This window comes from Mastigoproctus giganteus, chromosome 1 (genome assembly GCF_048544385.1).
Source record: "Mastigoproctus giganteus isolate SK-2022 chromosome 1, ASM4854438v1, whole genome shotgun sequence".
Taxonomy (NCBI): Eukaryota; Metazoa; Arthropoda; class Arachnida; order Uropygi; family Thelyphonidae; genus Mastigoproctus; species Mastigoproctus giganteus.
This window is the reverse complement of record NC_143575.1, coordinates 242,840,767-242,865,086: the sequence shown is the minus strand read 5'-3', so window position 1 is coordinate 242,865,086 and position 24,320 is coordinate 242,840,767. Positions and strand designations below refer to the sequence as shown.

The 24,320-nt window shown below is 37.7% G+C and overlaps 1 protein-coding gene across 2 annotated transcripts in view; it reads right to left on the bottom strand.

Moving 5' to 3' along the window:
* rho-7 (rhomboid family intramembrane serine protease rho-7) overlaps window positions 1-24,320 on the bottom strand; it is a 162,306-nt gene that overhangs the window by 73,682 nt on the left and 64,304 nt on the right. For both annotated transcript variants that reach the window (XM_090376613.1, XM_090376603.1), the window contains exons 6-8: window positions 22,892-22,962; window positions 4,556-4,657; window positions 1,913-2,010 (exon numbers count right to left, since the gene is read on the bottom strand). In XM_090376613.1, the coding sequence (XP_090232739.1) occupies window positions 1,913-2,010; window positions 4,556-4,657; window positions 22,892-22,962 (271 nt within the window). The remainder of the gene's footprint in view (window positions 1-1,912; window positions 2,011-4,555; window positions 4,658-22,891; window positions 22,963-24,320) is intronic.

The following is a 24,320-nucleotide window of genomic DNA, read 5'->3' as shown; positions in this document are numbered from 1 at the left end:
TGCAAATGGTTATATATATGGAAAGAAGCTATGCCAGGCTTTTGCTGCATCAGCATAAAACAAATGAAATAAAATAATAATCACCTATGTGATTCCCTCATCACATAAGTACCAATTCAGCTAATTTTTGAATTTCTCTGAAGCTGTCAGTCTCAAATGCCCATGGAAGAAACTTATTCCAATAATTAACACGTGCTGGCTAAAAGAAAACGTCCATCCAGCCTAAATCTCTTTCCCCATAATTTGAATTTATGGTCCCTAGTTATGGAATCATTATACTAGTGAAAATTTTGTCCTCATTCATTTTACTTTCTCCTTTCAGAATCTTAAAGACCTCAGTCAAGTCTCCACTAAGGTGCCAAGCCTGCTTACCAAGCTCTTTAGCCTGAACATTGTCTTTCTTCATATAGATGTCCTCTTGCTGATCTCACCAGTAGCTGCATTGCTCATTTGTGGACCCTTTTAAGAAGCTTAATGTCCTTTTTTTTTTTTTTTTTTTTTTTATAGGCGTGGTCTCCATATACACATTATTCCAAGTGCAGTCTTACAATTGCCTTTTACTCAGTGGATTATCACATTCCAATCTCTACAAATAAATATTGGATAAATCTTCGACAGGACACCACAAATACTCCTTGCCAGCTGTCTGCACTGCATAGAGGACTTCTGTCTCTTCTTCATCAACTTTTTTAAATTCATTCCCATCAAGTGTATAAGTTATTTTGGGGTTGATGGTACTGAAGTGTAACCTTGAATCATGCTGCATTAAAACATAGCCACCACTTCTCTGATCATCCCTGAGGCTCATCTAAGCTGTCCTGAAGAAGCACTGCTTGGTGCTGATTGTCAATTACTCTCCCAATCTGGACATCATGCTATATATCCCTTTGTAAATGTTATTTAAGAAAATCAGAAACAACAGTAGCCTCCAAATCCAGCGTCTAATGTTAGCCCAACCTGAATAGTAATTGTTAATCTCGATTCTTTGCCTCCTACCCCTGCAGCAATCCCATAATCCATCTAAGGATTTGCACAGTGATCCCAACACTCAACAACACTTTGCATAACATCTCATTCCAACAAGACTCCCACAATCTCTTCAAATAGGATTGTAAAATGTTTTGTTAAATCCAAATAAACAATATTAAAATTATTTCCTTTGTCTAGCTCACTAGTAACTATATCAAAATAGCTAACCAGGTTTGGTTTAACATGATTTTCTCTTCACAAAACTATGCTGTGTTTCCTATAGAAGTCCATTTCTATTTAGATGATCCTGTATTGCATCCTTCATCACTACCTCCATAATTTTCCCTACCACTGATGTCCAATCGACACAGGCAGACTACCGACCGGGCTAGCTGGGTGGGTAAAGTGCCTGCCTGGCAACCTGAAGGCCGTGGGTTCAAATCCCGCCTTGGGCTTGGATCAGAGTAGTGCAAAAACCTTGGGAGGTGCATTATGGCCACAGAATCCGATGCGCCAACAACTAACAAAAAAAAAAAAAAACAGGCAGACTGGCGATAAGACTTACTGGGGAAACCCCAGTGGGCCAAAAGCTGATGGAAGCTGGTGTGATTTTGGCGATAAACACTAGTATGAGGCCATTACAAGTTTTCCCCAGTAAGAATTTTTGGCCCAATCCGCCTTTGTCGATCAGTAGTTACCCACTTTGCTCTTAGAGCCATCTTTGTGTACTGGTGATACTTTGGCATCTCTCAAATACAAAGGAATCCTATTTGGAGGGAGTAAAGGAATCATAATTGTATACAAAAGGAATTAATATTTGCATGCAAATCACTATTATAGAGACAATTTCTATGACAATCCTAAATTCAGGACAGCACGACAGAGGACAAAAACTGTAAATTACTCTTATAACAAAATATAAATATAAATTTCAACCACTTACATTCCAAACAGTGCTCCTCCCAAATGAGCAGCATGATCAAAAAATCTCCATCTAAAAATAATTCCTGTAGTGTCTAGGAGCATTACTGCTTTTATTACCTAATAAAAGAAAACCAAACCAATATGTAACAGAAAAAAAATTATATGATGAAATTTGAAATGAATTATGGAATAATACGCAAAAAAATACATATTATTCTACAATCCAGTTTTATTTAATGTAACTAAGTTGTGGACAGTAAACATTCATTATTTATAATAGACTCACGAAGTTTTTCATAAGTTTAAATAATAACATTCTCTCTCACATTCTAAAACTATCTTATATCAAATTTTAATTATTTCAACAACTTAATTGAAATATTTACTCCATGCAATTATTCATGCTTTCACTAATCATATTCTATTTGAAATTTATGAGCAAAAATCACAAAAATGTGAAACAAACATTCCAAGATAAATCTGAAGATTAACAAAAGAAGCATGTGGAAACTGTATATTTGTATTTTAGTATAGATGGAAACATCATTAGAAAGGATCTGGATGTGTTAAAACTATAATCAAGGGCAATAATCTGGAAAAGTTATTTATTATTAGCATTCTTGCATCTGCAACAAAGTAGCATTCTTGCAGGAAGAGGCAACAATTTTGTAAGTTAGAGTATGTACCCAAGGCATTTCACACATATATATGTTTAAGGTATTTATAGTTTAAAAATATTTAATAAAGCACAGAAACAGGATGTTTTTCTGAGGCGATACTTACTAGAGCATATACACAGCTGCCAACTTCTAACGTTTGAAAAGCTGCAGATTGGGTAGTTACTCAATCTGCAGCTTTTCAGATGGCCAGTAAACATGGGAAAAATACTTCTTTTTGGCCAACAGACAAAAAGCAGCTTTTACACACACAAAAAAAAAAAAAAAACAGGAAGAAAATAAAAGATTCTGTGGAAAGCAAGAGGTTCTTGAAGTCCACACCACAAAACAAATTAAATTTCACTGACAACGTACATATTTTATATTCAGATATAGCTACAGGGCTGTTTAGCAGTACAGTATGCTTAAACATTAGGTTACTTAAGATTTTTTTTTGCCAGCATTTCAAAGATACTGCTGCAGACTTTGCCTCTTCCAAAATGTTGAGTCAAACTTGTTTACAAAAATGACCCTGCTAGCTAGACTTGGCTGTTCAAGAGCATTTTCACAGAGGAAATGCCATCAGAAAGAGAAAACCTGAACCCAGTTTTTGTTTTTCTCACCTGGCTCAATACTCTCTCACTCTTAAAGCTGCTATCAGGAACTGTTAAAATGTCTCCAAGCATGACTCCAGATAATTTGTTATACTTCAAGCTTCCTTGTGAACATGTCAGTTCTCCAACCTAGGATCAGTGTACATCAATTCTTTCTTCTTACATAATAGTATCTGGTAGGTTCTTACACACTGAAACTGGAAGAACTGATGCTGCAAAACATCTATTTCTTTGTCTTTAACAACACAGCAAAACATACTGAAAATCTGTCCACTAAATATTTCAAACCTGAAAATGATGTACTGCTAATCGATTAAATTTGCTACATCAGCATTTATAAGAACATAATTTTCAATGGGAATTTGTGTGCCATGTAGTCACATGTAGCAATATAGTACTTCCTCAATGAACAAAAGAGCAGAAAAGAATGTCATCTTAGAAAAATTCTTTTGACCTTGAAGATTAGCAAACCTGACACCCAATTCATTAACAAAAATAAGCAGAAATTCATGGAATTTTTTTAAAATTTCAATTTTAATGCTTTATCATTTTTTTATGAAAAGGAAAAACTATGTTACTGCAGAAGACAGAGGAAAAAAGATGGTATTATGTTATGTGGCAAGGTAGGTCAAAATGAGTCCAAAAAATGGTTTCTCCATCATAAACTTGAAGAGTTGGCAACTATGCACATATGTCTGAAAGAATTACTTAAATTTTCCTAATTTTTCCTTATATTTTCCACTGCTTGAATGAAATAAAATATCACAGTACACAATCACATGTTTATAATATTTTCAACAGTTGACAAACTGTTCAGGCCCTTATCCCAATGTTTCTTATCCCACTTGTTTCTTATTGCAATCTGTTTGCCTTTGCATCTTATGTTGTAAAGAAATCTTTAATGAATGATGAAGCAAGTCAGGTGATGCAGGATTTTCAACTTCAAACTGCACAAAGTTTTATGTGGATTCAGCAATGTGGAAAAGAGGAAACTTTTTAAGGAGGAAAAGAGGACAGAAACTGGGATTGAATGGATGAAAAGAGATAACATATGATGCATATATCTTAACTGTAATGTTTGCTCTTTTTCTTTTTTTAAGACTGGCTGTACATACGTATAACTTCCTTATCATCATTTTATCAAAATAATACTAATACTGTATTCACTGCTGAAGACAGGATCAAACACAATTTTATGGAGTATTTTTACAATAAATAATTGCATATTCTACACTGGTAAATATAATAAAAGCAACATTTGAACAGTTGTATATGGCTTATTTTTTATCTTATATAATTATGTTAAATCACTCAATATGCAAAGAAATTACAAAATTAGTGCCATATTATTTTCAAAATTATATAAGAAAATAAGATGCTATTATTACTTACACTGCTTGCTGAAAATATGAAGAATGGCAAAAATAATATGGACAACTGTGCATCAGGATACTTAAAGCAAACAGATGATAATACAGCCATCAATGCACCTGACTATAAGAAAGTAAAAATTATATAGCGACTTGTCACAAAACTATACTACAAATTATAAAATGGATAAACTATTTTATTAAACTATTTTGCCTGTGTTTGGGACAGGCACTAGCAAAGTTCACATATTCTCACGTGTTTGTGTTAAATTGAGGAGTCACACTGACTTTCTGGAAAATGAAACAATTAGAATATTTGAATTATAAAGGAAATATTGAACACTGCTTGGTAATTTTTTTTTAAATGCACTACTTTTATTCTATTTTGCACAATTACATAAAATTAACAAAGTAAGTAAAGCCCAGTCCAGAAAAATCAATCCATTTACCATAATGACCAGGGTATGTCTGCCAGGGGCAAAAGTTGATGACGTTGTAGAGCGGATATCATCTTTTAAGGGCACAAAAGGTGATATAGTTGTACACGTTGGCACTAATGACATTAAGAGTAGGAGACCGGCGGAATTACTTGACAAGTACAGGTCACTGATGAAAAAAAGCCGTGAATTAGGGTTGAAATTGAAAGTGTCTGCAATTCTGCCCAGACACGATAGGAGGGAGTATATGATGAGAGCCCTGTCAATCAATTCGGCCCTGGAAAGATTGTGCAGGGCTCAAGGGGGTAGAATTTTTTTCAGCCTGGTCTGTACTTGTTAACAGGAGAGACTGCTTCTACAGGGATGGGATACACTTAAATAGAAAGGGTGCAAGAATGTTTGCTGATGCTATCGAGGCAATGTTAGGTGGGTCGGAAAACTGCTAGATTGGGGGGATACAAGGACTAATAGATTAACAGTAGCCACTGGCAGAGGTGAAAGTGATTCTTGCACTGCTTCTATTGGAATGAGCCGCAGCCTGGAAAATAAGATGCAGGATATTTCAGAGACTGCTGGGAATCATTGGGGTACAAGTAAACACATGGGTTGTGTTAGGGTAGCTAAGAAAAAGAACAGGTGCATGTATACTTGTGTGTACACCAATGCTAGGAGCTTAGTAAATAAATTTGATGAATTTGAGGTATTGCTCAAAACATCAAAGGCAGATATTGTGGGGATTTCAGAGACGTGGTGTCACACAGATATAAGAAATGCAGAACTGGAATTTGGGGAGTACAATGTCTACAGAAAGGATAGACAGGATAGGAAGGGAGGAGGGGTTATGCTATTAGTTAAAAAACACATAAAATCCAAGGAAGTGAAGCCAGTCGACATCGCTGGACATTGCAGTGTCGAGTCAGTTTGGTGTGACATAAGCATTGGGAGATCAAAATTGAGAGTAGGAGTGTGCTATAGGCCTAATGACTCTGATGAGTATAATGAGAAACTGTTCGGAGAAATAGAGTGGGCCAGTAAATCAGAGAGTCTTATAATGGGGGATTTTAATTTCCCAGATATTGACTGGAATTTGGGGGCTGGTCACTCACACAGTAGCAAGGCTTTTGTGGATTTATTGGATGATTGTTTTCTACATCAGCATGTTCGGGAGGCAACTAGAGGGAGTAATACTCTTGATTTGATTATCAGTAGTGATTCTTCATGCATTAAGAATCTGCAGATAAATGAACCACTTGGTGGCAGTGATCACAGTGTGCTGAAGTGGGAGTTACTCAAAGAGGTAACTACCATTAGGGGTAAAGGGAAGGGGTATTGCTTTCGTAAAGGTGACTACAATGGACTGAGACAGTATTTAAATTCTATACAGTGGGATCAACTGATGATATTGCCAACAGCAAATTCAAAATGGGAAGCATTCAAAGAACTTATTGTGGAAGCTACTAGGCTTTACATACCAACTAAGAAATATTGTTCAAGGTTTAGGCCTAAATGGTTGTCAGATGAACTAATAAGGCATATGGCAGAGAAGAAAAATGCATGGGATACATACAAATTAACACGTGACACGGACGCCTATGATAGATACAAGTTGATCTGTAACCAAGTTACAAAGGAGGTTAGGCAGGCGAAGGCAGATTACGAGAGATCCTTGGCAAGGGATGCGAAGAAAAACAGCAAAGAGTTCTTTACTTATGTAAACTCTAGAAGGAAGGGGATGAATCAGATTGGTCCACTTGAGATCGATGGGTCAACTGTTGATGACCCTGCTCGGGTAGCTAACAAACTAAATGAATATTTTGCATCGACATTCACACATGAGGAGTTATTCAGTGAGGGGAATGCCAGAGGTGTATTCAACTCTAGCAGTAAGCTAGAGAATCTTGTAATAACTGAGAGCAAAGTGGAGGAGAAATTGTTGAAGATAAACACAAGAAAGGCACCTGGGGTGGATGGGATCTATCCAGTTATATTAAAGGAGGCAGCAAAGGAGGTAAGCAAACCCTTAGCCATAATTATGAGAGCTTCCTTGGACTCAGGGGAGGTACCCATTGACTGGAGATGTGCAAATGTGACCCCAATTCACAAAGGGGGATCAAAGGCTGACACAAGTAATTATAGACCTGTGAGTTTAACTTCTGTTCCCGGAAAATTAATGGAGGCACTGGTGAAAGAAGCACTGCAGGATCATCTAGACAAGACTTCAGTTATAGCTAGGACACAGCATGGTTTTGTTAAGGGGAAGTCTTGCCTGACCAATTTGATTGGATACTATGATGCAGTCACAAAAGAACTGGATGCAGGGAATAACTTTGATATTATATACTTGGATCTTAGAAAGGCTTTTGATACTGTTGCACATGGAAGACTGCTGCACAAATTGGAGCAGTGTGGCATTGGAGGCAAGTTGCTGCTATGGATAAAGGGGTGGTTGAGGGGGAGAAGACAGAGAGTGGTAATCAATGGACACTGCTCATCGTGGACTAATGTTATTAGTGGAGTCCCTCAGGGTTCAGTATTGGGGCCTTTATTGTTTTCTGTATTTATAAATGATATTGATGATGGTATATCAGGCTTAATGTCCAAGTTTGCAGACGATACGAAGGTTGGCAGGGTTGTCAAGGACACTACTGACACTATGCTGCTGCAACAGGATTTGGAAAGGTTGAGCAGATGGGCTTCGAGGTGGCAAATGAAGTTTAACATTGACAAATGTAAAGTACTACATATGGGAAACAGCAACCCCAGAGCAACGTATCAACTCTGTTGTACTACACTGACAGTGGTAGAGAATGAAAGGGACCTGGGGGTGGTGGTGGTGCAGGCAGATATGAAGTTCTCTGAGCAGTGCAGACGAGCTGCAAGAGTAGCTCATGGTGTATTGTCAATGATATATAGGAATTTTTCTAGCAGGGATAAGGAGGTGATTATTCCCTTGTATAAGGCAATGGTCAGGCCACACCTAGAGTACTGTATACAGGCCTGGAGGCCTCATTTCAGGAAGGATGTAGAGCTGCTGGAACGAGTACAGAGAAGGGCAACTAGATTGGTGAATGGGACAAAGGGGTTCTCTTACGAAGAAAGGCTTAAGTTTTGCAAATTACAGTGTCTGGAAACTAGGTACCAGCGGGGTGATCTGATAGAGGTGTACAAAGCCTTGAATGGTTTGAGCATGCTCAATGCTGATGGGATTCTTCCTCTAGCTCAGAAAAATCACCTGAGAGGGCATAAATTCAAATTGAGGAAAGACAGATGTAGGATAGATGTGCGGAAATTTGCCTTTAGCCAGCGGGTGGTTGGTGGGTGGAACAGACTTCCATCCCTTGTCGTGGAAGTTGATAGCCTAAATAAGTTTAAGGCTCAGCTGGACAGGTATTTCGAACGAACAGAGGGGTGAAGTGGAAGTGGTTATTTTTATTTATTTATGTTACTTTTTTTTTTTTTTTTTTTTTTTGGCTGATGCTGCATAACTTGCTTTCTTGCATCAAATGCCTCTACTAATGCTAATGCTAATGCTAATGATTTGGTTGTTATGCTACAGCTTTTGGCTAATGGGAAGAAATGTCTGAAGTCTGCAAAAGAAATTAGTGTCTTCTTGTTGTTAGCATGGGATAAGCTTGGGTGGCTGGGAACTAGGTTACAGGATAACCCACTCTTCTATTTTATCCTCTTATCTCCTGATTGTTGGTCTGCTGTGGTGATGTTAGTCCCAGTGTGGAAATTCAGGGATTGGTAGAGATGTTAAAACGTCTTGGGTGGGGGAAAGGGGATTAGTTTAATTGCTAGAAGGTTCTGACTTGCAGGACATGATTTCTTTAGGGCTTTGTGAAATCTCCTTGGTTAGTGTCTTGTTGAAATCTCGCAATAGAGGTTTCATATCCCTAAAAAGCAAGGAGTTCTTGCATATTAATGCCACCACAGTAGACCCAGAGATAACAAAGCTTAGAGCAAGAAGTAAGCCATAACATCTCATTCCAACAGACTCCCACCATCTTTTCAAATAGGACTGAAGGATGAGTCATCCCATATCAACGGCAGAGCTTGAACTTGATCATCAGGCAACACAGCAGCAACTCGAAAGGCAGAATGCACTGGTTCCACAGAAGCTAGTTGTTGTTGTCAGGTAAAAAGAGAAAATATATTGTGCAAAAAGGATAGGTGGAATAGAACTAGGGTATGTCTGCCAGTGGCAAAATAACACTGTAGAGCTCTTTTAGAAGCTCAAAAAGTGATATTGTCATACACATTGGCACTAATTACATTAAGAGTAGGAGATCTGCAGACTTACTTAACAAGTACATGGCAATGTTGAAAAAAAAGTTGCAAGTGAGGGTTACATTTGAAAGTGTCGGCAATTCTGGCTAGACATGATGGGGGGGGGGGGAGTATATGATGAGAGCCTTATCAATCAATTTGGTCCTGGAGAGATTGTGCAAGAGATTGTGTACTCGTGGGGTAGAATTTTTCTCAACAGGGACTGCACTTATATCATCAAAGTTTCTTGCAACGACCGACTAATTGGTTAAAATAAATTTATTAAAATAAAAACATAATATATACATAAGATAAAACAGAAATAAAGTAAAAGCGTTAAAATACAATAAGATAAAAGCATTAAAATACAATAAGATAAAAGAGTTAAAATATATATAATAAAAGCATTAAAAATACAAAGGGTACTAGGAAAGTTTTGCAATATAGCTTTGTTTATTTAATTTTTTCAAAGTAATTTCCTCTACATTCAATACACCTCTCCATCCTCCGAAACCAATCTTTAAACCAGTTCTGCCAAGTTTCACTAGGGAGTAAAGCACACTCGTAGTCCCAAGCCCGTAGAAGGTCCTCATCACTGGAAAACCGCCTCCCTTTTAGCTTCATTTTCACATGCGGGAACAGTGCAAAGTCGCAGGGAGCAAGGTCTGGACTGTAGGGAGGGTGCTCGAGAAGTTTCAGTCCTGTCGTGGTCAAATATTCGGTGCAGGCTTTGGCGCGGTGAGCTGGAGCATTATCATGATGGAGGTACCAGGTGTCCATTCTTGACTTTGGCCGCAGGTTCTTCATAGATCCAATGACTTTAGGCAGGCATTGTTCAGTATACCACTTAGCTGTGACTGTCTTCTGCATGTCCAAAACGACACGTTCCACAATTCCACTCGATTTGAAAAATACAGCTATCATTTTCTTCTTTACAGATCGGGATTTTCTGACAATTACGGGTGTGTCGTCATCATCAAAGACCCAAACTTTGTTTTGAGCCTTGGTCGGCAGATCGTAATAGTACAGCCAAGTCTCGTCACCTGTCACGATGTTGTTCACATACCGAGATTGTCCCTTATCAAACTTTTTTAACATCTCCCGGCACCAAGTCACACGTCGTGTCATCTGCTCTTCAGTCAGTTGATGCGGCACCCAGAGAGAACAAAGTTTCTTCACGTGCAAATGATCTTGCAGAATCGAACGAATTGCTGGTGCATTTAGGCCCAAAGTATCCTCTATCTGTTGGTAGGTCACTCGCCTGTTTTTGTCAAGCATTTTCCTCACAGCAGTAACGTTTTCCTCCGTAACTGACATTCGTGGCCTTCCCGGCCTCTCAGAATCCTCCAGAGTGAAATTTCCCCTTTGGAATTCTCTATACCACCTGAATATCGTTGTGCGATGTGGACAATCATCATCTAGTGCAAGAGTCATTTCTTCTAAGCACTGGTCTATGTTTAAACCACACACGAAATTATACCGCAAAACTGTCCTTATCTCATTTCGTGACCACGATGCCATCGCAAGCACTTTACACTCTCACTACTAATGAATAACTGAGCCCATCGACTTGGCGCGGCGGCTACTATGCACGTATGAACAAGTCTCAACATGCAGCAACAAGCAGCTTCCTGTGATTCATTGTTGCGTCATATTGCAAAATTTTCCTAGTACCCTTTGTATATAGTAGCTTTTGAAGCGAAGTGCCTCTTCATCAGCTGATGAAGAGGCACTTCGCTTCGAAAGCTACCATATATTTTTAACGCTTTTATTATATATATTTTAACTCTTTTATCTTATTGTATTTTAACGCTTTTATTTTATTTCTGTTTTATCTTATGTATATATTATACATAATATTTTTATATATATTATATTTTTATTTTAATAAATTTATTTTAACCAGTTAGTCGATCATCGCAAGAAACTATGATGATATAACGCACCCGATGCACAAGGCCTGTTTTCTAGTGGTCTGTACTTGTTAACAGGAGAGAATGCTTCTACAGGGATGGCATACACTTAAATAGAAAGAGTGCAAGAATATTTGCTGATGCTATAGAAGCAGTGTTAGGAGGGATGGAAAACTGCTAGCTTGGGAGGAGGGATACACAGACAAATCAACAATAGCCGCAGGCAGAGGTGAAAGTGATTCTTGCACTGCTTCTATTGAAAGGAGTATCAGCCTGGAAAGCAAGGTGCCAGAGATTTTTTTAAAGGACTGCTGGGAGTCATCATGAAACAAGTAAATACATGGGCACAAGTGCTAGGAGCATATTAAATAAATCTGATGAATTTGAAGTGCTGTTCAAGACATCAAATGCAGACACTGTTGGGATATCAGAAATGTGGTGTCATACAGATATAAGCAATGCAGAATATGAATATGGGAAGTGCAATGTGTACAGAAAGGACAGACAGGATAGGAAGGAAGGAGGAGTTATGCTGTTAGTTAAGAAACATAAAATCTAAGGCAGTGCATCTAGTTGACATGGGTGGCCAGTGCAATGTTGAGTTAGTCTGGTATGACATCAGCACTGGGAAGGCAAAAATGAGAGTAGGAGTGTGTCATAGACCCAATGACTCTAATGAGTACATCAAACAACTATACGGTTAGTTGTCTGACGGCACCACGGATTTCTCCCATCTCTGAACAACTGTACAGAGAAATAGTGGGAGTGTAAATCAGAATGTCTTATAATGGGAGATTTTAACTTTCCAAATATTGACTGGAACTTGGTAATTAGTCACTTGCACACTAGCAAGACTTTTGTGGATTTATTGGAGGACTGTTTTCTATAGCAGCTTGTTTGAGAGGCAACCAGAGGGAGTAATACTCTTGATTTGATTATTAGCAGTAATTATTCATGCATTAAGAAACTGCAGATAAAGGAAACACTAGGTGGCAGTGATTACAGTTCTTTAAGTTATTGGGTTGCATCTTTCAGTAAATCCCACATCGATATTGATATGGGATTTACTGAAAGATGCAACCCTCATCAGGGGTAAAGGGAAGCGTTTTTGTTTTGTAAAGGTGATTCAGCTGTCAAACAGTTTTTAAATTCTATATAATGGAATCAACTGATGATATTACCAACAGCAAATTCTAAATGGGAAGCATTAAAGGAATTAATCATGGAAGCTACTAAGCTTTTCATTCCAACTAAGAAATACTGTTCAAGGTTTAGGCTTAAGTGGATGTCAGATGAACTAATGAGACTCATGGCAGAGAAGGAAAATGCATGGGATGCATGTAAATTATCAAGTAAATTATGCATGTAAATTAACACAGAAGTATATGGTAGATATAAGCTAGTCTGTGATCAAGTCACAAAGGAAGTTAGGCAAGTGAAGACAGACTATGAGAAATCTTTGGCAAAGGATGCAAAGAAAAACAGCAAAGACTTCTTTACTTATGTAAGGAAGGAAGGGGATGAATCAGATTGGTCCATTTGACATCAATAATATGACTGTTGATAGTTCAGCTCAAGTAGGTGACAAACCCAATGAGTATTTTGCATCTATGTTTACACGTGATGAATTGTTTAGGTTATTGGTTATTTTTTTTTTTTAGGAGCATTAGCAACTAAGGCCATATTGCTCCCGGGATATGCGGTGGTCATTCCCTGACCTTTCCGCATCCATCCGTATTTGGTAGTCACGGGCTTGAACCCCGGTCTAATCAAGAAGCGTGTGCTACGCACTACTGCTCCTGCCCACCTGGCTACGGAGGCGCAATTGTTTAGGCAAGTGGATGCCAGTAGTTTATTAGACTAACAGGTTGCTAAATTATTTTATAATAACTGAGAGGAAAGTGGAAGAGAAATTGTTGAAATTAAACATAAGAAAGGCACCTGAGGTAGATGAAATCTATCCAATTATATTAATAGAGACAGCAAAGGAAGTAAGCAAACCTTAGCTATAATTATGAGAGCATCCTCGGATTCAGGGAGGTCATAACAGACTAGAGAAGTGCGATTGTATCTCCAATTCACTAAGGGGGATCAACGGGTCAAATAACTACAGACCTCTAAGTTTAACTTCTGTTCAGGAAAAATAATGGATCGCTGGTTAAAGATGTAATGCAGAACCATCTGGACAGGACTGCAATCATACTTCAGGCATAGCATGGGTTTGTTAAAGAGAAATGTTGTCTGAATAATTTGATTGGATACTATTATGCAGTGAGCAAGGAACTAGATGCAAAAAATAATTTTCATTAGCATTAGCATTAGCAGAGGCATTTGATGCAAGAAAGCAAGCTTATGCAGCATCAGCCAAAAAAAAAAAAAAAAAAACCCACTTCCACTTCACCCCTCTGTTCGTTCAAAATACCTGTCCAGCTGAGCCTTAAACTTATTTAGGCTATCAACCTCCACCACAAGGAATGGAAGTCTGTTCCACCAACCAACCACCCGCTGGCTAAAGGCAAATTTCCGCACGTCTATCCTACATCTGTCTTTCCTCAATTTGAATTTATGCCCTCTCAGGTGATTTTTCTGAGCTAGAGGAAGAATCCCATCAGCATTGAGCATGCTTAAACCATTCAAGGCTTTATACACCTCTATCAGATCACCTCGCTGGTGCCTAGTCTCCAGAAACTGTAATTTGCAAAACTTAAGCCTTTCTTCGTAAGAGCACCCCTTTGTTCCATTCACTAATCTTGTTGCCCTTCTCTGTACTCGTTCCAGCAGCTCTGTAGTATAGGCATTTGATGCAAGAAAGCAAGCTTATGCAGCATCAGCCAAAAAAAAAAAAAAAAAAACCCACTTCCACTTCACCCCTCTGTTTGTTCAAAATACCTGTCCAGCTGAGCCTTAAACTTATTTAGGCTATCAACCTCCACCACAAGGGATGGAAGTCTGTTCCACCAACCAACCACCCGCTTTCATATCATATATAGATTTCAGGAAGGCTTTTGAAACTGTTGCACATAAAAGACTGCTGTACAAACTGGAGCAATGTGACATTAAGGGCAAGTTACTGCTGTGGATAATAGGATGGTTGAATGGAAGAAGACTGTGGTTATCTGTGGCCACTGCTTTTCGTGGACTAATGTTATTAGTGGAGTCCCCAGGTTTCAGTGCTGGGCCCATTGTTGTTTTCAATATTTATTAATGATATTGCTGAATGTATATCAGGCTTAATGTCTAAGTTTGTAGATGATACAAAGGTTAGCAGGGTTGTTACTGAAACAGGATCTAGAAAGGTTAGGCAGATGGGCTGAGAAGTGGCAACTCAATTTTTTAACATTGGCAAATGCTGTTTTGTTTTGTTTATTTTAGTTAGTTGTTGGCGCATCGGCTTCTGTGGCTATAATGCACCTCCCAAGGTTTTTGCAGTACTCTGATCCAAGCCCGAGGCGGGATTCGAACCCGCGACCTTTGGGTTGCCAGGCAGGCACTGGAGCAATATGGCCTTATTTGGTTTTTAGGAGCATTAGCAACTAAGGCCATATTGCTCCAGGAATATGCGGTGGCCATTCCCTGACCTTTCTGCATCCTCCGTATTTGGTGGTGATGGGCTCGAACCCCGGTCTAATCAAGAAGCGTGTGATACACACTGCTGCTCTTTCCCACTTGTTCAATAAAAAAAATATGCCTTTCATACTTAAATGATAACTAACATCTGACAAACTGATTCCTTAAATATTCACTACTATTAAAAAATTGCCTGTAATTAGAGAAATGCATAAGTAGTACATTAAAAAGTAACTGGAATGATTTTTTAATTATTTTTTTGAAAATGAATCACTGTGCACATTTCCTTTAAATGTGGTGTCCTTGATCAGCAACTCTTTTTCTTAATACAAGAAAACACTGCACCAAATGTGGATCACATGTTAGAGTTGGTCTGTGACTTCACTAAAAGATTTACTACATTCTCAGAGACAAGAGATCCTAGTACTAAAGCGAGAACTATTTGAACTGAATAGTCAGATAGGTATAAGTGATAAAATATATACTCCAAGCATAGATAAAATTAATGCAATTAATTAAAATATGTTTTATGGTTAAAACAGTGTCACAAGACTCGCACATAGGAGAATCATCAGCAGGAAAGAGTGTGTAATGGTCTAGGTCCTATGCGGAGTCAAGCAAGAACAACTTCGCTACGATTTCTGCACAGACTACCATGTTTCAATTATAGGCTTTATCTGATATAATTTATTTCTTGTCTGTCTGTCTATGCCAGAAATCTTGCCATTGGGAGTCTACCTTGTATACGTATCTATCTTGTATAAGTATATCTTGTAGTCTATTATTTTTTCCTGTAGTCTGTATGGGGACTGACAGACAATGAATATTAGTGGGAATTGCTGATTTGGCTGTTAACCAAATCACTTCCCTAATCCCAATGTGAGCTAAGAATCCAGCAGCAGTGAATATCAAAATTGTATTCATAAAGAAAATGTATCTTCTGCTGAGCCTGAGACAAAACTGGATGAGAATTGTGTCTGAAAGATAATAAAGCCTGTAATACACTCCAAGAATCAGAATATATTACAGATCTTTGGTATTGACAAGCTCTAATGTGATCCAATGCTAACTCTGTAGCACATAGCTCTGCACTGTATATGCTGGATTCAGGAAGAATCTGCTGGGATATAGTAGCTCTGGAAAGACAGAAGCAGATTCTACACAAAATTCTGACTATAAGCTGTCTGAGTAAACTGGCAGGAAGTAAAAGTGTTCAACTCGGTATGCTAAACAGAGCTGCAGGAAGGTGGAGTAACAGACTTTAGGGGAGTTTCCCAAAGACTAGAGGTGTAAAAATGTATTCCCAATTCACAAAGGGCAACATGAGTAATTATAGACCTGTTATTTTAACTTCTGTTCCGGGGAAAATAATGAAACCACTGCTTAAAGAAGCAATGCAGGATCATCTAGACAAGACTACAGTTATAGTTCAGACACAGCATGGGTCTGTTACATGGAAGTCTTGCCTGACCAATTTGATTGGATACAGTCGGTTCTGCTATAACGTGTTACATGTGTTCCTAAAAATCTCCGCATTATGGTATTTCGTGCATTAAAAACAACAGGGCTTATGGGAAAAAGAGGAATAGGGTAGAGCACTTAAAAAAATCTTTGGTCTGGTAAGTAAAACACTAAAAAAATTAGAAACCCAATAAAATTGCTAACACAGGATTAAACATGTTAAATTTATAATAAATAAATAAATATTACAGTAAATATAGCATTTTAATATATACGTACTACTTGATATTTCTGTTCGCTGATTTTTTTTTTTTTTTGGATTGTAAAATTTAAAACAGTAAACAAGAAAAACAATCAATAACAACAAATACGGCACACACAAATTGCACAAGTGAGATACAGAGTAAAAAGTATGAAGCTTAAAAAATAGGAATGAAGAAAAGATTCTGAAAATTTATTTATGTTTTTTATATGATTTCAATGAAGAGGAAACATATTTCACCATAATAATGTTAAAAACCCCACAGAATTCCAGCTAGGGGTGTTATCGCAAATGCAATAAGATTGAGTTTACTAACTGTTTATAATTAGATTGTACTAAACACGAATGCCCAATTAACTGGGAACTGCAACTGCAAATTGATCTCATTGTTTTATAGTAGTTATCTCCAGAAATGTGCTCCTTCGCTCATGCTATCCCGCCTCACGACATTTCTGTTCGAACAGAAAAATTTCGTGACTGAGGACCTGGAGAGCAGCTGTAGAGACAGTTCGACAAGCTCTACTTACAGCAAGAAGAAAGAATCTTTGTGCTTGGATAAGATATTTTTGAACAAGGGAGTTACCCGATTTGTATCCCCAGGACCCAGCCGCATAACACACAATTGGTATAAATATACAAGAGTAGTATAATTTAATGGAAGATTTCTTTACACCAAAAGTACTCCTAGTAATCTTAATAATTTTATAGGTTTGAGCTCCTGAAAACGTAAGTCAGCCTACAATATCATGTGTTATCATGTGAATACATCAAATAACAACAGTGTGCCTCCGACCAATACAGTAAACGGGAAATACAGCTCTCACACATTTAACATTATTTAAGCTTCGCAAACTTGTATGTATTGCTGTGCAGGTCACTACGATCAGCTTGGTGCCGGGTTTTGCATTCACCTGGTATTACTTGTAGACAAAAATGCACATGAGCCGACATGAAAATCGCATTGTTCCCTAATATATCAGTTGTGCTGAAGCAAATTCACGTTGCCAAAATACACGTTTTAGTAGAACTGAGTGTACAGAACCAGATGCAAAAAATAATTCTGATATCATATACTTTGATTTCAGGGAAGCTTTTGGTATTGTTGCACATGAAAGACTGCTGTACAAATTGGAGTAGTATGGCATTAAGGGCAAGTTGCTGCTATGGATAAAGGGATGGTTCAGTGGGAAAAGACAGAGAATGGTAACCAATGGACACTGCTCTCCATGGACTAATGTTCTTAGTGGAGTCCCACAGGGTTTGGTGATGGGACCATTGTTGTTTTCTATATTTATCAATGATATTGATGAAGGTATATCAGGCTTCATATGTCCAAGTGTGCAGATGATAGAAATGTTGGTAGGGTTGTTAATGACAGTAATGATGGTATGATGCTGCAACAGATCTAGAAAATTTGGGCAGATGGGCTGAGAGGTGCAACGGAAGTTTAACACCGACAAATGCAAAGTACTGCATACGGGTAGCAGTAACCCCAGAATAAGCATACCAACTGTGGAGTATTCTACACTCAGGGTAGTGAAGAATGAAAAAGACCTGTGGGTAATTGTGCAGTCAGATATGAAGTTTTCAGAGTAATGCAAACAGGCTGCAAGAGGAGCTCACAGGGTCTTGTCAATGATATACAGGAACTTTTCTAGCAAGGATAAGGAGGTGATTATCCCTTTGTATAAGGCAATGGTCAGCCCACACTTTGAGTACTGCATACAAGTCTGGAGGCCTCATTTTAGGATTAATGTAGAGCTGCTGGAATGAGTACCGAGAACGGCAATGAAATTGGTGAGGGGAACAAAGCGGGAGCTCTTACCAAGAAAGGCATAAGTTCTGCAAATTGCAGCATCTGAAGACTAGGCCTATGAGAGGTGACTGATTGAGGTGTATAAGGCTTTGAAAGGTTTGAGCAAGCTCAATGCTGATGGAATTCTTCCTATTGCTCAGATTATGTACTTGAGGGAGCATAAATTCAAACTGAAGAAAGATGGTTGCAGAATAGGTGTGTGGAAATTTTGCCTTTAGCCAGCGAGTGGTTTATTTCTAGTACAAACTTCCATCTGTCGTGGAAGTTGTTAGCTTAAATAGATTCAAGAAAGAACTGGACAAACTGTTGGAGCAAAATTTAACCCTAGGAGCTCACATCTGGTGAGTATGGGCTTGGCATACCCAGGGTCCTGAGCTGGATATCATTCTTCTCTTTCTTGGCGATTCTTTTCTACTTCCGATTCTCTCTCTCTCTCTCTCTCTCTCTCTCTCTCTCTCTCTCTCTCTCTCTCTCAGGGTAACTCGGGAATTTTTTTTTGCTGGTGCAGCATAAGCCTCAGGCTTATGCTGCACCAGATAAATATAAAAATAATAATAAATGGATAGATGAAATTTTTTTTTTTCTTTCTTTTTGACTGATGCTGTATAATCTTGCTTTCTTGCATCATATACCACAACTAATAAGTAAATAATAAATTTTCTGTTTATATTCCTGGACGGCCACACAGTTCGAGGAGTTCACAAGACAGACAAAGTATTCAAAGTATTTTATTATTTTTTTGGCGGGCTCCAGGGTTTCCCCTATTCGCCGCTGAAAGTAATCTATACATTGTGTACAATTTATAATGATTAATTATACATGAAAAGTACAATGATTAATTATACATGAAAAGACTATTTACAGTGATGGTACATAAAAGACTATATACCATGATGGTACATAAAAAGACTATATACAATGATGATACATAAATAAATACTGGGCTTCGGAGTCCAGCAGACTGATCAATACATCAGGTAAGAGTAATCCAAAGAAACAGTCTAGCATTTTACTGAACCTCAGGAGCAAGAATTCTTTTCCTCCGTTTAAACAATTTCTCTGCATAGGTGGAGAAGGCAGTATAATATTCAGAACAGTTAACCAATCTTGGCAGTTCGGAGCAGTCAAATACATTTGTGAGAAGTTGAAAGTCTAGTCTTAAATCGTCGTACAGAGGACAATGAAAGACGAGATGCTCAACAGTTTCTTGAGCACCACAACTACAGAGAGGAGTGTTACTTAATCCCAGTGAGAACAATTTAAAGTTAAGACCTCCATGACCGGTATATAAAAACGTAACATATAAACCAGGATTGAACCAGTCCATTTTCTTGTCGTACTCAACAACCTCGGGAAAAAACTTAAAGGTCTCCCTACCCAAAGTAGAGGTGGACCAGGTATTTTGCCATGCTCTACAACGTTCATTTCTCATTCTTTTAATGTCTACATTTTCTTGCAAGTCAGTATTATATGTTATACCTTTTACAATCGCAGGAACATTTTTCCTTCTACAATATAAAAGATAGTGTAACATTACTTCATATTGGATTGGCAGTCGATGACTGAGGACCTGGAGAGCAGCTGTAGAGACAGTTCGACAAGCTCTACTTACAGCAAGAAGAAAGAATCTTTGTGCTTGGATAAGATATTTTTGAACAAGGGAGTTACCCGATTTGTATCCCCAGGACCCAGCCGCATAACACACAATTGGTATAAATATACAAGAGTAGTATAATTTAATGGAAGATTTCTTTACACCAAAAGTGCTCCTAGTAATCTTAATAATTTTATAGGTCATAGCTTTCATTTTCTGAAGTACATATATTGCATGGTAATTAAAATTAAGATGGTCATCAAAATAAATTCCTAAGTATTTATGCTGCCGAGTACTCCTAATCATTTCTCCATTCAACTTAATAACAGGTGGTCTATTCACATCAAGAGAGCCTTTTAGCAACATTTGTTTTGTTTTATTAGTAGAAATTTGAAGTTTATGTGTTTGACACCAGATATCCAAGTCCTCTAGAACTTCATTTGCTCTGCACTCTAGCTCCCAGCGGGAATTACCAAAAATCAGAATGGCAAGGTCGTCTGCATAAACTATCTGAAGGATGTTGTTTCGATCAACCGAGAGCCGCCCATCAAGGACCATGTTCCAGCACACAGGGCCAAGAACAGAGCCCTGAGGGCAGCCCCTAGAAACAGATCTGGAGACAAGAGCAGAATCCTGAGGAAACCTGAGAATCCTGTTTCCAAGCCAGCGGGAATAATCCTGAAGACAGACAAGCATTCAAAAGATTTAATATAATTAATGGGTTTTCCAAACTCTTAAGTACAGAAACCTCAAGCAGATCCTGTCCAGGACATTTATCATCCCTTAAAGTTGAGATAGCAGATTCCAACTCAGTATCCGTAAAAGGAGCTTTGGTTCGGGGCCCTTGGTAAAATGATCTAATTTCATTGTAGTTTGGATGGTGTTTTCACAGGAGGCAGTGTCCTCATGGAGCAAGCCGTCCAAGATAGCATTTATGGACAAACTCCAGTCCAGGGTTTCATTACCATTTACAATAATAGAAGAAAGAACATCGCCGGGATGAACCTTGTTAGTAACAAGTTTGTAGGGTAATCCTCACGGATCTTCATTTATGTTATGCTGAACAAACCTTACCCAGACAAGTTTCTTCTCTTGGAAAATGGTATTGAAATAACTCCTTCTATTGGATTTCACAAGACAGACAGAATGCAACAAACAGGCCATATTCAGTGGGTCATTCAAGGCATGTGTACTTATGCACCCTTGTGCCTGACCACTTGGCTACAGCAGCCACATGCTAATTCTAATATGCAGTTCTTCAGGAAAAAGTTGTAAGGTGGAATATGCGCATACCAGGATGGAAGGGTTTGCTTTGATATTTGGAAAACCTTGTCTACTGTAATGTTAAACTCTCTGAGTAGCTCTTGGATGCAAATAATGAAAGGATGACTGGCGGTCTGACAGGCATTGTACAAGTTTTCCCAATGTTGTTCAAAAATAGATGTCAACGTAGGATGGTCTGGCAGGGATTTCCATTTAAAGCATTCTTTAGAGACCACTGCTTACTTAGAAGCGATAAAAGTGGTTCATTTGCTTCCACATATAGGCTCTGGACAAAAGATGTTTGAAATGCTGCAGCAGCAATATGGATAGCCTGATGATGGACAAGGTCCAACCAATTTCAAAGTAGTCTCCATTTGAAGAAATGCACTTGTCTCCAACATTTCTATCATTCTTCAAAAACATGATGGAAGCCATTTTTTGATATGCATTTGAGAATCACCTCCAATGTCTTTAAAACTTCTACTGATAATGCTGGAAATAAAAAAAAAAAAAATTGCACGGTGCAAGGTCAGGGCTGTAAGGCAGATGAGGAACACATTTGACATTAATGCTGACTAAGTATTCAATGTGAAATCTTGCATTGTTGTGATGCAGCATCCACCTGCCTATGTGCAGTTGTCATTTGCAATGAATGTGATCCCACAAAATATGCAGTACGGTTCTGTAGTAGGGGTCCCGTAATGATCTTATGACATGGCACAACATGCTAGAACCATTCCTTAAATGTCAAAAAAAAAAAAAAAAAAAGACCATAACCTTTACAGCAGAAGCCACAACTTTTGCTTTTTTTGGTGTTGGCAATGACAACTTCCAAAACTTCCAAACAGAGCTTTGTTGCTTACTCTCTGGGTTGAAAGGATGAAGCCATGTCTCATCCATTATCATCTTGTGCAGAACCTTGCCATCTTCAGTAACCATCTGATGCAGCTCCTGACAAACCTCCATGTAAACTTGATGTTGCTCAGGTGTGAGTAGTCTTGGAACATAGTGTGCACAAATGCATCATATGCAAATGGTCATGGAGAATACCATGCATGCTTCCTACTAATATTCTCAACTTCTCTGCCAGTTGCCTTACTGTTATACAATGATCTTCTCTCATGATTACAGAAGTAGTGTTTATGTTTTCTGTGTTTTCAGCAGTGGTTGGAGTGGATGTGATTCAATCACATCCATCTTTAAACATTCTAAACCACCTGTGAGCTGTGCTATATGGAAGTGGACATTCACCATAAGTCTCTTTTAATATTTCATATTCTTCAGCTGATGTTTTCCTGAGATGGAAACAAAATTTTAGAGCAGCATACTGTTCCTCGCATAAACTGAACAGGCATAAACTAGACTGCTTGCAGCTTGGTTTAATCTTAAATTCCACAGCACAGCTAAAAGTTGCAAGGCAGTATGATTGTTCATGAAAAATTTTGATAATTTTTTATTGAACAGCCTTTGTAAAACTACTACTTAACAGTACAATTAGGCCCATCTTGTAAGTGATACATGCAAAACTTTACATATATACAATTGCTTGCAATAAATAGTTGCACAAGAGTAAAAGATTTAAAAAATTTCTGATTACAGCAGTAGTTTGATTACACAATCCCTTGCATTTGTGCACATTTTCTTCTTTGCTTCTCAGTTCACTATAATACAACATTAATCACAAAACTAAAAATACATAAAATTAGAAATAAACAAAATAGCACAAATATTGTATTTAAACACTTCTAAAATAACAAATAAATATAATATACTTACTGCACCTAAAGATAACCCCTTTGCTTGGGTAGAAACTTTATGCACATAGCTGGCAAATGATGAAATAACACCTAGTAAAAATAAAATAATACTCAGTAATCAGCCTGATAGCCATAGGCTTTAACTCTCTTTTATCTATTAATAAAACATTAAATAATAATAGAACATTTCTTTTCTTTGGACATGTTTGTTGGTTATATAAAGATCAAGACAGCAAAATGGATTTTAAGTTTGTATGACAAAATAAGTTTTTATCTTTTACCTCCTGGTAAAGTTTGAATCATTAGAATTTAAAAAAAAAAAAAAAAAAAAAAAACACTCATGTTCCCACTATATGAGAATGTGTTTTGGAAAAAACTTCAACAAGCTGCTAGCTTTTTATTTTATTTTATTTTTTTTTTTTTTTAAAGAGGTATCAGCTCTTAATGGAGTAAAGAGACTGCACATTAGTCGTTCACAATAATCAAGGCAACTAAAGTTATAAAGCATCAGCATATTGTATCTGTAACTTCTAAGCTAGTTTGCATGAAAGTGGAAGGTAAAACCCAAGTTTCTTAGAGTAAAAGAACATTCACATCATTGCATCAGATAGACCTGGTAGAAAATTCCTTCATTATGTGCCAGGTCTTAAACCTCAGCAAGATGAGTACCAATCCCACTATAACATTATGGAGGACTTAAAAGGAATGTCATATTAAATTAATGGCAGAACAGCAGTTGGTTTCATAATCCCATACAATTTCTTTTGAGGTTTGACTAATTTCCTGTTGTAATTTGGAAAATATACAAACAGCACCCACTAATTATAACTAATTATAATTATAACTGTATAGGACACATATAAATAGTATTAGTGGAAGTTTTCTTATATTACGAATCAAAGTATGCACAAAACATCATATTGTGAAACTTTGCATTGTCAATAGAAATGCATCCAGAGCTAGTGCAAAGTCTAGTGGGGCCCAGGCATCATTTGTATCATTTCACGTTTGTTTGTTTGTTATTTGGTTTTTAGGAGCATTAGCAACTAAGGCCATAGGCTCGAACCCCGGTCTAATCAAGAAGCGTGTGCCACACACTGCTGCTCCTTCCCACCTGGCTATGGAGGCGCCTCATTTCATGTCATCACTGACAAAAATATGTAGTACCAAAAGCAAATTACTTAAATGGCAGTGTTAAGTAAATTTTAATATTATGAGGAAAGCATCATGCATCACCATCAGAAATTTTTGAAATTATCTCAACTTTATAGATTGGTTAAAGTTATGCAATATTAACAAGCTCAAAAACTACAAAAACCTATTGGCCAGTTTCAAATGGAAACTGGAAACAGTAGCAGTTCCAAAAAACATGCGATTCCATTTGTAGGAATGAAAAAAAAAAAAAAAAAATTAAATTGCACACAAAGCTTGTTGGTTTTTAGGAGCAT